Consider the following 15,110-nt stretch of genomic DNA (forward strand, 5'->3'; position numbering starts at 1 on the left):
AAAAACAAACACAGAGAGCGAGTCTTTATGTTAATATATATATATTTTTTTTTTCAGACCGGTCATTGAAATCTTGTTAAAGACATGTGCTCATTATTGTTCCTGATCAAGAATACAGATCAGCACTGTTTCTAACAAAATATTTTCGTGGCAAAATTTTGAAAGAGTTGATTGAAAAACAAGGATGTCAGCATTGATCATTCTTTAATGGTCGACCAATCAAGAGTACTTCCTCAAACAAGATATTTTGACACTCTCCCCATCGAGTTAGTCGTTGTTTATTTATTTATTTATTTGTTTGTTTGTTTGTTTGTTTTTCCAAGCAGTATGATGATCCGAAGATTGTCCAAAGCACAGTTTCTTCTCATCAAGTTTGTTTGGTATATATCTATATTTGTCGCCGGTCAGTCTGGAGATTCATATTCAAAATTACGCGCACGTGTTCACGTTTTCTTCCTGTGCGAGAGATGAATCACAGATATAAATACAAAGTAAGAAAATAATCTTGTCTAGGAATTCAAACTGAGAATGACATGATCTTTCCACGTCTGCAATTTTCTTCACTTAAAGCTTCATATTTCATCAGCTCGAGCAAATAAACCGCGTAATTCTCGTAAGACACTGAGATCTTTACGCTGTGTCTTCGTTGGAGGGGAGCTTGGAATTGATATAATGTCTGACACGAACAGCTTCTTCATCTAACCCATGGCACATGGATTCGTAATAACAGATCTTTTTTTTCCACGACGCGATATTGAAGTTGTGTGGAGCAACAATATTCCATCGGAAATGTCAAATATTTCTGCAAATATTGGCTATATAATCTGTCTTTCTGCTTGTTTCTTCTTCTCAAAATACGTCTACCTCCATAGCTCCGTTACATCTGATGGTGTTAAATTAAAAAAAAAATACACACATACAAACTTTATCTAGAAATAATGCAAATTTGCTGAGCAAGCGAGGACGACAACCACATTCTTCTTACACTCTTTAAAAAACAAACAAAAACAAAAACAAAAACCTCCTCATCATTTAAGATCACTGAGCTAAAAAATGCATTTCATTATCAAATGTAACCCCCCCTCCCCCCCCCCCCCAAAAAAAAAAGAGAAGAAGCAGGCCCTACATATTAAAGTATTTTTATAACCATGAAACCAGACGAAAATAGAAATCATCAGTGCACGTAACGGGTAATTGATTACTCTATACGCACTCAGAAGAAACGATTATGATTAACGTTTTAGCACTTTATCTGTTTGATGTCAAATTCAGTTTCATCTCTCTGGGTATTTTGAATTCGTATGTTATGTGTATTATGCTGTATATAATTATGTGTGAATATTTTCAAATATCTCGATATCGCAAACAACAAACTGGTGATCAAACGCTCACACATAATGATATTTAAAGATTTAGAGATTCACTATAGAAATACAGCATCATTCTCTTTCAATAGATCACTATGATCTGGAGCCCATAAATTGCTCAAAATTTATTCTGTTCGTTTCCTTCAGCGAAAACTCTTTCCACACTTTGCGACAAATGAAAAAAAAAAGCAAACATCCTCAATAGTCAGCTGAAAGTGTGTGCACGTTGACATTTGCTATACACTGCATGCACATATTGATTCTTTATCAGCTGTTTAAGTACGAGTTTCGGGTGTTTACGTGTCCATTGATTTATCCCTTTGTACATTATAGGAGTACGTTTAAAAGTAGAAGTCCTCATAGTCAAATCATTTCAATGGAAGTCGATCTAACAATTAGGAAGACTAACCTATTCTAATAACTGACCATAATGCAGGGTCAAAACCTCTTTAAAAAATGAGACCTTAAAACTTCTTCATTTGCCACGAAACACATGACCATGAATTAAAACAGAATTATGATTGTTGAATAGTTAAAGCATATATCAAACTCTTTTTTTCCAAAAGTGAGGGAAAAGGTCCAGTTTTTAAGGGGGAATACTTTAAAACAATATGTGATGTGTGGGGCAATGTATTTTAAGATGGGTTCATGTCGATGCGAATTGTTTCCGGTTTGTTCTTTCTATGTTTGAGATCATTGTTGCTTGTTCGTTTGTTGTTGTTCTTAATTTTCGTATCATAAAGTCGGCAGATTCAAATACAGGTAAGATAAAATGTTTAACATCGGTAATTATAATAAAAAAAGTTGTATCTCTTTAATCTTTATTGAATAATAGGCTTCTCAATATGCATCGTATTCTGTTGTCTGTACGTGTTCTTTGGTCATCACAAAAACAATTTGTGGTAGTTCTAATTTGTGGTAGGCGAGTCATGGAGAGGAACTATTGCCCAAAATTGTTTCTTTTATTTTCCAGGAAAAAAAAGACCGCGGTAACAACGTCAACATGCATTACCGATGTAAATCAGCACCACTGTGCTACCAAGTGGGAATGGAGTCCAATTCTCCCGCCATAAATCCTTTTTAGGTCCCGCGCGTGCCATCGCTAGATCATTCGCCTATAAAACGCGGACTTTTTTTTTCCTCAAAAGAAGTATCCCACCTTCCCATCTAATCAGTCTGTCGAAATGAATTTAATTGATGCTAAAGAGACTTAATCTAGAATGACACCACATAAAACATCGACTAAAAGGCTCACTGGCAAAGATTAACGCTATATATGATTCCAAGGAGCCAGGTAGTACACCCAACAGATAAGATTATCTGGAAGGGTATACCAAGCTCTTTGCCACAATGAATAGCCGTATAGCGCTCAGCAAGCTTTACATGCCACTTTGTCCGTATTGACAAGTTTAGATAACAATTAGCCGACATTTTACTGTCATAATCCCTTGATTTGATTTGCAGGCATTATCTGAATGGAGGAAACATAACCCTCTTAAGTGGGGGTATCCCTCTCCTGTTCATCTATGGACCGGGATCGTATAATAGCTTGGTTTCAAATCGCATGTCCAGACTGCGCTAGCATACGCCGCGTGTGCGCTTTGCAACAAAAGACGGGTGGTACGGAACAGCCAGTAATGGCCTCACTATTGACACAAACTCTTTAGCCAATTTTCAAACGGCTACGGATGCGGTAATGACTCAAGCTAGTAACGCATCCAGGACCATCAGCTCGGACGGAATTACAATATTAATTTGCATAATATCACGCACAGCAAATTGTGAATCGTCTGCATGTTGGGGCCTCCCGAAGGGTTCTGTTTGTAACCCATTTCCTGTGGAAAATAGATTTAGAGCTAGCTACAGGGACAAAAAAGGAAATGTCAGAGGGTGAGATGAGGTCACAAATTGGGGTTAAAAGCCCTGAAATGAATGGAAAGCTGCTTGACAGATGATGAGAACTAAATTCTGCACATTAGAAGTAACCCAGATTTAGCAAACATATAATTAATGAGCCAACAAGTAATCAAGTACGTGGGTATACGACTACACTGTCCTCTTACACATGCATGCAGTCAAGCATATGAACACAAACGTGATGTAATAAAGGAATAGTATAGTTGTATAGGTTTATGTATTATGTGTATATATTACAAACATAAATTATACATAATAATTATATGCTGTTTATGTCAAGAATATGTATGTCCTAAGGCATGTAATGAGGTATAATAAATGAATCCATTACCCCCATTACCTGCTAAAACTCTCCCTTACACAATGTGACGGCCCCTTCAACGTGGAACGTGTCATGAAAGTGAAAATTCAACAATTTACTGTGTTTTGTAAATGATACATAAAATTTGCTATATAGCATCACTTGATTTTCTTTAGAAAATGTTATTCTACCGAAATCGGTGTTATTGTAATTTTGTTTGTACATTGTATTCTTGGAAAAAAAAACCCAAAACAAAACAAAACAAAACAAAAAAAGTTGTAGAAATAAATTGAAATCAGAATAAAAAAAGAGACTACTCTGATCTTATTTAAAGAAACCAACTATTTTTGAACGTTGATGGACTATCGTGACCACAAAAGTATAAAAAGCTTTATGAAAGTGATCATCTATATAGCTGTACGCATATACTCAAAATGTAAGAGATTGGACGTTATATCCTTGTTTTAAATGAAAGAGAGCTGTTATTCAGAGGGGCGAAGGTTCCGGTGTGAGTTTTTTTCAATTTGTCTCCCTCATTTTGTCTCCCTCTATGTCCTTGTTTTGTCGTGTAATTTAATGGTCTTATATATTATATTACATATTATAATGCTCTTAATTGCATGGTAAGTAGTGACACAAGCTCATTTTAAGGCTCTGTTTAAGTGTATGAGCACGACATGTTGTTGTTATAATGTATTGGAGTTAATATATTGCAAGGTTGATATCAATTGTAATTCAATCCAGTTCAATTCAGCTTGAACGTAATCCACTGCAACTGAACTGAGCAGTTTGCTTTTCATTTTCCGACAGAACGTCAACTGGAAAATATCGATCCCAAGTGTACTATAAGTACTATATCTTAAGTTGATATAATACAAGTATTTGTACAGAATCACTGTGTTACAACACTGTGATGCAGGACCCTCAAACAAAGACTAGGCGTCCTTTTAAAAAAGTATAATAATTATTAGTATTTCAATTGAGATGCAATGACTTCAAGTTGAAGCTGTTCCCCGGGGGCGTAGTGTTGACTTTAGAACAGAAGAATGAAAAACAACAACAGGAATTTCATTTCCATGCGATCATCACTCCGTAATTACAGGCATTTAAAGGCTTTATTAGAGTGACGATACAGCTCACTCAAGGCCAAACTTATAATCTGAAATGTATATACAACGAGTGAGTTTAGATTCCATCAGCTTTGAACAAGTTGAAAATTAAATGATAATGTCGCCCCATGTAAACGGAATCTAAATAGTCCGAACAGTAAACAGCACTTATATCAATGACATTTTCTCCCGGCTTTCTCCCCATAAGTTAACGTACATAAATGTGTACCTTATCCCTACTAGACGTCCCAGTCAAGCTTTTCCTAGCTTATGACGATCCAAACTAATGCATAATAACATATTTCGTGTACAAACTATGTGCATATTTGTGAATAATGTATGTAGGTCTATATATGCATTTTGCGAATAAATCACATCAAATCAAAACAAATTACGATTCTCCGTTCTACACAAACAGAGCTAAGCAATAATAAGAGAAAAAAAAAAACACCGCGTTTTGTTGTAAAGAGATACAATTGCCATTACATCAACAGATCAACGCGTACTGACACCATTTGAAAACAGTGTACGAAGCAGAAATGTCGTTAGTTTTGATTTCCGATTGTGAGCTACAATAGAAACGTCACATTCGTCCAGCGATTGTTACAATGTAAATAAGTATTAGATTCTGTATGACTAGCATTGTTTGATAGGAGGTTTGAATGTCGAAAAGACATGTGTAAAAAAAAGAGAAAACAAGAAAAGTGAACATGAGAAGAGAGGAAGGCATCAGAATATAATGAACTATACAGAATAAAAGATAATGAAAGATGGATTAAAAGATAGATAGACAGTCGGATAGATAGATAGATAGATAGATAGTAGGATAGACAGAAAGGCAGAATAGGGATAGGCAGATATATAGACAGAGAAAAGAGAGAAAGCTAATCAAAATGTACTCTGTTTTTTTTTCATACGAAGGGATAAATTGCATACCGCAACACAGAAGGCATGATAATCATTTATAACATATTCGTCAAATCGGCAATAGTGTGATTTCATACGAGATCGCATCGCTTTGACGACAATAAGAGAGAGAGAGAGAGAGAGAGAGAGAGAGAGAGAGAGAGAGAGAAATACAATATTACAGGACGGGAGTTTGTATATAAGTGCTAGGAGGGGATAGCCAATAGGGGGAAAGACGGCTGAGTTTAACGCTTTACTTCGGAACAAAATTGCCGAAGGGTAAAGAACATGTCACTTTTAACTCGTCACTTCCACTCAGCCGATTTCGATCTTTTTTGTACAGCTTCAGTTTATGATGCTAATCTCTGCATTATGATTCCTGGGTGATTTTTTTTCTCTTCATAACAAGCCCACGGTGAAGGCATAAAAAATGCTCCCTTTCCCGTACTCGGTGTCTTCTGGCGATTAGCGGAGCCTTGCCGCAGCATCGCACTGAGTACACCCATGATTACCGGCCAAGTCGCGCGTAACGCTTTGGCTCACTTTTTTTTTTCATCCCGTTTTCCTTTAAAAAAAAAAGAGAAAAACTCCTCTCCATCCCTTCCCACATTCTACTGGCGTCATCAGTCCACAATATAGCCCTCGTCCTTTCGGACCTCAGTTTTCTACCACTTTGCGATGCCCGAGACTTCAGGAAATCTGACATGTTGCTTGCGTTCATTTCTAGAATAATCAGAGAAGGCTCGTGGTCTAAATCAATTAACTGTTAAACGTGAACCCTACGCAATAATTATACCAGAATTCTCGGTGGCTTCCCCTTAGCTCGACAATTCCTCTTTCATTAATTTCCTGGGCATATTTGTCTAATGGACGTTAAACGTTTCGAGGGGGGAAAGGGGGACAAAGAGAACAAATCGCAGAATTGTAATCATCTTATAATAGTTACAGGAACGCAAGAATTGGTCCCACGCGCTTCAATTAAAAGCCACAGCACGGCGAGCGTGGTTGGATCCCAGAATCAAGGAAGACGGTACACATCAAACCATACGGTAAATACGAAACCTATACCAGGCTAATTTCTTCTTGAAAGAAGTAAATTGGGTCGATTCTCTTTGATTCATCAAGGAATTTTGATTAAGCCTGATAGAGGGCATGGTGGTCATTAGCTTCTTCGTATTGCAGTTGATAACATCATTATAGCGGTGTAACCAATTCTAAATATGTCCTATGCCATGTAAATTCATCAAAAAGTATTCATGTTACAACATCGATTTGAAAATTTAAACTAAATTTCAAAGTCTTCAATTCAATTCAAACTTATTTTCATTTTTCGACAAAAGCATAACATGCATTTCACTTTCTTTTGTGACAAAGACTTACCTAAAGTCTTACTGAAACACCAAATTTGATAGCCACAAAGATTGCACATTTTATCTGTGGCACTACAGTCAACCATTCCTTCTCATTACAAGGTGACATGATTGTTACTCCGAAGTCTATACTTTTCTCAAGACGTTCAGAGACTAGACTGCAGGCGAATCCGATTATTACGTTACTGGTAATCTTATGCAGCTTCCATAGGAAATGATATCTATCATTGCCATTGGCTAAAAGTCATGTAATTACCACCATCATTTTTGCTGCTGCCACTGCTGCTAACTTTTCCAACTAACGTATTTCCCAGTGCTATTACAGCAACAACAGCACCAACTATATCAGTATAAACACCTCTGGCTGGTACATATACTTCTACTTTAACTTCTACCGTTTATGACATACTGTTATTTCTATTCTACAATATTAGATTTATGACTTAGATTTCAACTTGATTGCACTGTGACAAAACATCGAATAAAAGTGTTGTAAGACAATAAATGTTCGCTATGAAAACACAAGATCATAATGGCGAGGATGATTAAGTCTACTCCCAGGACATCTTCAGCTTCATTGAGAAAGACGAAGGGATCATAATCTTTAATAGGACAGTTCAATAATAGAGGCCGCCAAAGATGATCAGTACAGCGCTTAGAAAATAAGCGCTCATTTGTCCGCGGCGATTAGTCCATGACAGCCCGCGTTTGCTCGCTCTCATGCTGACGGGAGAGTTGCGGCGCGACAGCAAAGCGGTTGTCTGTCCCGATTTGCGCCCGTCGCTCGCAGCTCGTTTGGCTTTTTCGGCGAACGGGGGGAGGAACACCAACCTTGACTTTCTGCGTGGCCGGATGGTGACAAATCACGCACGAAATTTGATTTTGATGAAAAAATGTGGCCGCGGAAAAACCCTCACGCTCATTATTATCATCATTGTCGTGCAATAACAGAGAAAATAATCAGGCTACATTCCTAGTCGACAGTAATTAAAGGGTAAATACTATGTGATTTCGTTGCAGTGCGCTAAACAAAACTACACAAGAAAGCGAAAATTGGCGCAACTCAACCTGCTTAATAAAAAAACTGTATCAGTGTTGAATGCAACAGATAGACTGTTTTATATGATAAATATAGACGGGCGGCAGGTTGAATTTGTGGAAAATGTTCGACTTATTTGTCATTTGTATTCATAAACTCGGCTTTATTGCCTCCATTTCAAATGAGTGGGTATATCTGCTGTACTCGAATTTGGGCTACATGGTTTGATATCATATTGATATATTTTCCTCGGTGTCATCTGATTGAAAATGATTTATGCGGGGCGATGGAAGTGTGCTGCGCGTGCAACGACCCAGAGCTGGGAAAAATCATGACGAAGATTTAATCAATTAGGCTCCAATATTTGCTGGCGATATGGCCGATGGCCCCTGGGCGAAAATGACTTGTCTTCTCGGCAATTGCGCGGGATTATGACAAAATGTTTTGATTCGACAAATTGAGGGTGCACCGATAAACGAGATATGATTCGGAGACCAATAACAACTTGCAAACACCGGGGTTGCAAAAGTAAAAAATAAGAACTGAACGCCGTGCATGCTTCTCATTGAATTAACCAGATTTGATGAACTGCATGTACCATTTTTTCTGGTCAGGAAAAAAAATCCCCGAGAGTGAAATATGTCATGTTCTTCAATTCAAGGCAGTGTCTTGATTCTATTCTTAGTTCTAATCACGACATTGTTTGATATCCTTGCTTGCTGTATTCCAGTGAATCACAGTGAGCGGATGTAAGAATGCTTGTTATTTTCGTCAGACGTTGCTGCCGACAAGCAGAAAAGCAGTGCTGTGCAAATCCACCCAAAGTTCATGAATTGTGATGAAATGAAATATTTACCGAAAAACAAATGATTTTTATTACATCATTGATAACGAAGACAAAGAGACGGACTCGGAAATTATGTCAACAGTTTGCATTCGAATAGAGCAATTAATCATTACATCTCTGGCTAAGCAAATAGCATAGAGGCAAATTCCGTCATAAAACTAATGTCGTCTTTCCTGAAAAAAACACGACAGAAACCCACATTTGCAAGTTTTGATTGAAGCAGTACGGGCAGTGGATGTGGAGGCTATACAAACTACTTGAGACTCGAGGACCCAGTTTCCTCTTTTGGCACAAAAACATTCTACGCGACATCAATCTCCATCAAATTTGGTAAATACTATGGGTGTAATTACAAATCAATCAGAAATCGACGTTTCACCGGTAAACAAAAATCTTTTTCTCTCTCTGTCGATCTCGCTCTGTCTGTCTCTCTATCTCTGTGTAATAAGGAAAAGTACTAAAAATGTGTGTACATTTGTAATACTGATCTGCCTCTTTTCTTTTCTTTTCTTTTTTTCGATTGGAGGCGGAAGGGGGGGGGGGGGGAGACTTCGCCAAACTGTATTCTTGCTAATATCTTCTTCTCCTATTTTTTTCATTCTTGTGATATTACAATTTGTAATGTAAGACGAATCTGCTATCTTATACGCTCGATATCTACTATTTTTATATTGTTTTGCGCAAATTTTTATAAAACTAAAGAAGACCAAAGACAAGTATAAGGGATTAAACCTCTGCAGAGATTGAGATGTACGGTCGTCTGTTTGTGGAAAAATGAAAAAAAACAAACAGTCAGTGTCTTTCGAGAGATCGAAACAACACTGCTTAAGCTGTGGATAGCAGCATTTAAAATGGCGGGGTAAAGCTTTGTTATAGCTACATCCTTTACTCCTATAACCATCCGAAGTATTCTTGATTAACTGAAGAAAAGAATGAAGTCCATTGTTTAAATCAAACTTCATTAGATGACCATGAATTGTTCCGTATGATAAGACAGAAAGTTAAGGATGCAAACTGCGGCATAATGATAACAGACAAAGATGTACAAAGTCAGTCTTTGTCATTTAGGTTCTATAAAAGACTTTAACCCTTGCTGTGCCTATTACTATATATATATATATATATACAATATTAATACATGGTAATCACATTTTATAGCAACAGGAAAGACAAAGTGCCCAACAGCAATGTCCTTGTATGAATATGAAATACATATTTGCATATATGAACAAAATAAGATGGAGTAAAAATAAAGATAATAATCAAACAAAACCAATGCATATGCATATTATGAAATTTATGACAGTGATATGTATGATTTTTTAATCTATCCTCAAGCATGTCTTTCCCAAGAAGTACATATGCTAATGTGCCAAGTAATGATAATTAGATCCAAACGAAACAAAAAGAACGTGTCAATGATGGCAATATTACCTGCAATAAAACTTTTAATCCTGAAGAATGAAATGGCCAATCTGAAGACGGTTTGACTGTCGAGTTTCCTGTGTAGCGTGGCCTTGTCCACGGGCAGGAGGTTCTCCAGCGCTTTGATCTGTTCCCGAAGTTTGTCCGGTACCGTTTCGACTTGAAACTGTCGGCATGGAGAACCATGATGAAGGGTTTTGGTCAAGTAGGCAGCGACACGATCCCAGCAGAAACACAGCCGACACGCCCGGGGAGGTTACGGGGTGACGAGCACGCAGGTGATGGACGTGTGACAAGTTGAAGGCAGTGGTACGCCCCGGAGGGAGAAGGAGAGTTCGAGAGAGGGGAAAAAATAAGAGGGTGAGGAAGAAGTATGAAAGATGTGTAAAAATACGCAAGAGCGTAGAGCAAATGAGAAAAACGAACTTGTTGATCGCCGACATTAATTCACGAGGGGGGAAGTGGGTAAGTTTGGGGCTCGTGGCGCGGCGAGTTGTGATTAAGAACTAAAAGGGTTCGTGTGAGTCGGTAGTCGGAGTGGTGTGTGCCCGATTTTGGAGTTAAGACTTCTGCGTCAGGGGGTAGCGTGTGGGTGTGTGTACCGAACCAACTTTAGGTCGCATTCCTGGGAACACGAACCGGGACGCCGCACAGTGGGACAAGTCACCTCGCGCGAGCTTCATTAGGTATTCAAGAGCGGGTGCAGATCGGCAAACCTCTCCCCTTGCCGAAAAAAAAGGCGACACTTAAGCACATAGGCAGGAGAGGAGAAAAATACCGGAAATGTTGAAACACGTTTCTGGAGTAAAAGTGCGTTACCATGTCAATGATTGCAAGCTTAGAAAAAACAAAATGGGTGTTAATCATCCTACATCTAGTCGCTGCCAAATGGCTTTGGCAGCAGATCCAGCTTACCTCGGGTCCACTTTCGATGATGTTGCTGCTCGGGATGAGTTGGACGCGTGTCGCCTTGGAGATGCCCTGGAAAAGGGAGACTGGAATCCATACCCATGCAGTGTAACACATCGAACTCACTTTGTTGTGTCAACATCTCTGAAAAACTCAGTCCCGCGCAATGCTCTCTGAGCATGTAGTTAACAATAAATCCCGCTAGAGTAGATATTCCGCTTGTCTCTTCCACACTAGCCTGGGCATAAAACAAAATGGCTCTGCTGATCTTACACCCTCATGACTAGGATACTCTGGAGTGTCGCCCTAGCGCTCTTTTGTTAATGGCGGATTCCCCACACTGCACTGATTAGATGTCAGAAAATTTGTGCGATTTAAAGTCCGCGCGCCACGACCCTCTACGTGGCGCTTTTAATTAAGCCTCCGCTTTCCTCCCTGAGAAAAAAAAAGCATCCCTACCTCAAGCAACTAGTGTCGTGATTTTTCATTGACGCCGAGAGAGCGAGCGGCACGGTCCTCCTCTGGTGACTATAGCTGGAGCTACGGGTATGACAAGGTGACGTTCTAACCTCGTCGCATTGACACGTGACAAGATAGCGCGAAGCAGACGACGAGCAGACGACACAACCGAGGGTTGAAAAAAAAATCCATCAAGCCACGGCTCACTCTCCAAGTAGCTTTCCCCCTTCCCTTTTCGCCACCCCCCCCCCCTTTTTTTTTTCTTGTTGATGCTGTCACTTGTTTCGTCACAATGAAAGATGATGGCTAGCTGGACTCGACTTTGCACTCGGAGGAGAGAAGATGAAGACGATGAAGGGGATGAAATCATCCACTTTGAAGGGATACTCTATTGGTGTTAGGTGTCGAGAGTGGTGTTGTACTCACGCATCCGTGATTTCTCCATCTTAGAGGAGATGTAGACTCTTGAAAAACGATGTTACCTTCAGATACCTCAAGCGTTAAGATGACATGACGACACTTCATTTTACTATAGATTGCAATAAATATTGTCAACTCATAATTGATTTCTTCGTTACCATCGAGGTTACCATGAGTCTCATTGGTATATTCCTGGAAATGAAAAGATAATGTTTAATCATATTTGTAGGGATCCTGGCAAGCATTTCTGACAAGATTGTATCGACAGATGATCGAGAGGTTGGTACAGAAATCACCTTAAATCTAAGTTGTTGTTGTTGTGGTTTTTTTTTACTAAGCAGGGTTTGATCCGCTTCATATGAACAGCTTGCAAGAAACACTTATGCCACTTTAGTTCTCCATCATGCATTGCGCACTGCGCGCTATTTTTTTTTTTTGATAGTTCTGTATGTAATGCTGGCCTTCACAAACAAATGAAACAGTAACCACATTCAATATGATAATGCTTCTTTTGGAAAATTAGGTACTGAGTATCTTTAAGTAATATGACTGTATAGTCATCCTTTCATTGTGCCCCCTGGCATTAGCAAGATCATGTAAAGTTGGTCAATCATGATAAAACCAGCTTTAAGTATAACGACTCAACATGGCGACCAACAAAATTGATGATTCTGCTTGGACCTTCACCTTGACGAAGCTGCCAGCGTCTAGCTGCTACCAATGCCTGACTGAGCTATACAGCTTGCCATGGAGGTGTCTACATTAGCTATGTGTAATCTGGTTGTCCGATTCCATGCGCAACTAATTAACGCCATCATTTGCACAAATTTGCCAACGAAGCGATCGTCGCATTCTGGGCCGGCACAATCGCGACGAGTATAAATTAGAGCTTAATTCAATCACGGCCTAACGGTATTACGAGTATTATCCTGCCTGAGCCTAGGACAACAATGACATAGAATGATGGTGATCCCTCCTCATAATCTTAAAGAGCTATTGGGACTTGATAGGTTTGTAGTTCTGTGTTAATATTACACAAAACAAAATGATGCTTACCGTGATAACAGTGACGGCTCGGGACACGTGCGCGAAATATTCACCGTATCGTCATGATAAAGTCATGTCGGCGCCAGCGATGTCATCCTCGTGACAAAATATTTATTTCCAACAGTTCAATATCATCTTAAATCGAGAACTTCCTCCCTCTTTTGTGCAATTTCTTTTCTATCGCTTTCTCTCTCTTTAATGATCGTGCCACGTCATTCTCCTGTTCGTAGGTTTGTGTATAAAATTCTGCACATTAACTCATTGGCACGAAAAAGGGTTGATCAAAACGATGTCAAAGGGCGCCACACAAACTTGCACACATGAGACGCCAGATAACAACGAGTCGATGCATAAAATGATACCTGTAAATTTGCTCATTAGTGACGGATGCTGTCATCAGAACATCTCGTCTAATCATCATTAATCATTAGTAACGTAATAGTACTAGTAGTGCCATTCATGCGTACCTATGGGTAATTGTTTTAACAACGTAAAATTAATTATGATTATTTCGAAGAAAAAAAAAAAAACTCGCACCTAATCAGTGCCAAGTTCCCGTCACGTTACAGTGTATATAAGATCATTATATTCATTGTAACGCCCATAACAACTTCTCCTTGTGGTGTCAGTAGTCCCACCCCTTATTTGGCTTGGTAAACCACGCTAAACACAATGACGCTTATACACGCAAATGTACAAACATAAACGTACACACATACACACGCACACACACACACACCCTCACACACACACACACACACACACACACACACACACACACACACACACACACACACACACACACACACACACACACACACACAAACGGTATTCGGCCAAGTAGGTGAATAGATTAGCTAAAGTGGGGTGATTATTATTTTTGATTTGATTTGATTTGATTTGATTTGTTTATTCTCAGTTTGGCATTGCTTTAGATTTTCATCAATTTTCATCAATATAGACAAATATTACTTTCAGTCTTGTTCTTCTGTTAATTATATTGCTTTCGCAGAACAACATGCAACATTACAACATGATTAATAACTACCGGTAATTGTAACGAAGATAGGTTTTGAGCCTTCAGCCTTCAAGAATGGAAGAAAATGGCAAAATGTTGTGAAGAAACTAGATCACCATAAAGATTACAATAAAGAATGACTGTTAAACGGGGTGCACGTCACGAGACCGACACCCACGAATCATACAGCCCATCAGTCATACAGCCCATCAGTCATACAGCCCATGAGTTAAACAGTTCATGAGTCATACAGCCTATGAGTTCGACACTAAGCAAACAAGGCCCACGAGTATCTGTCGAACGTGCGGCCAAAGAGAAGTCGCCTTATATGAATCATAATTATTAAAGTGTTTTTATTACTTCTCTTAAAACGAAGCTTTTAACAATGGAAAAATAACAACATTTGATTTAAATTAAAAAGCAAAGTGCATTGAACTCTTAACATGGATTAACTGTATGAAACTTGCTCTTTACATCGGGTTAAAAAAGTCATTTTTCATATCGGTATACGCAATTTGTAAAGATGTAAAAAGATTGAGTTAAGTAAAAAGTCAGTTTTGTCTTTAGTTTCGTAGATTCCCAACGGGCGTAGATTGCAGAAGGTTTCAAAATCCTGAGAAGATACTATATACATGTAGATACATAGCCCCACATACCTCTTTCTTCGTGAATTATGATACATGAGTCTTCTTTTTTTTTTCATTTTCCCAGAAATGCGCCCATTATTCACAATTGACCTAAATATAAAAAGCGATGATCACTCTTTTATTATATCATTTTAAGATTTAACTAACAAAAAATATCCCCATACATTCTGTAGTTAAAACAAAATGACATTAAGAAGGTTGTATGAAGTTCTTTTACAAGGAAAAAAAAATCACCAATATTTCAGCATATTTCTTGAGTGACATAAACGAGTCTAGATAGTCAAAGATTTTCGTCAAAAAGAGGTTGCACTATGTTCAGATTTCTAAGT

The 15,110-nt window shown here is 38.6% G+C and overlaps 1 protein-coding gene across 1 annotated transcript in view; it reads right to left on the reverse strand.

The window, feature by feature from the left end:
* LOC139708042 (uncharacterized) overlaps positions 1-12,094 on the reverse strand; it is a 52,991-nt gene extending 40,897 nt beyond the window's left edge. The window contains exons 1-3 of the mRNA XM_071620030.1: positions 12,076-12,094; positions 11,197-11,276; positions 10,291-10,447 (exon numbers count right to left, since the gene is read on the reverse strand). Coding sequence (XP_071476131.1) covers positions 10,291-10,447; positions 11,197-11,276; positions 12,076-12,094 — 256 coding nt within the window. The remainder of the gene's footprint in view (positions 1-10,290; positions 10,448-11,196; positions 11,277-12,075) is intronic.
* Between the last annotated feature and the right edge of the window lie 3,016 nt (positions 12,095-15,110).

Source organism: Diadema antillarum, unplaced genomic scaffold (assembly GCF_040938485.1).
Source record: "Diadema antillarum isolate AM-2024a unplaced genomic scaffold, OU_Dant_1.0 seq00001295_RagTag, whole genome shotgun sequence".
NCBI lineage: Eukaryota > Metazoa > Echinodermata > Echinoidea > Diadematoida > Diadematidae > Diadema > Diadema antillarum.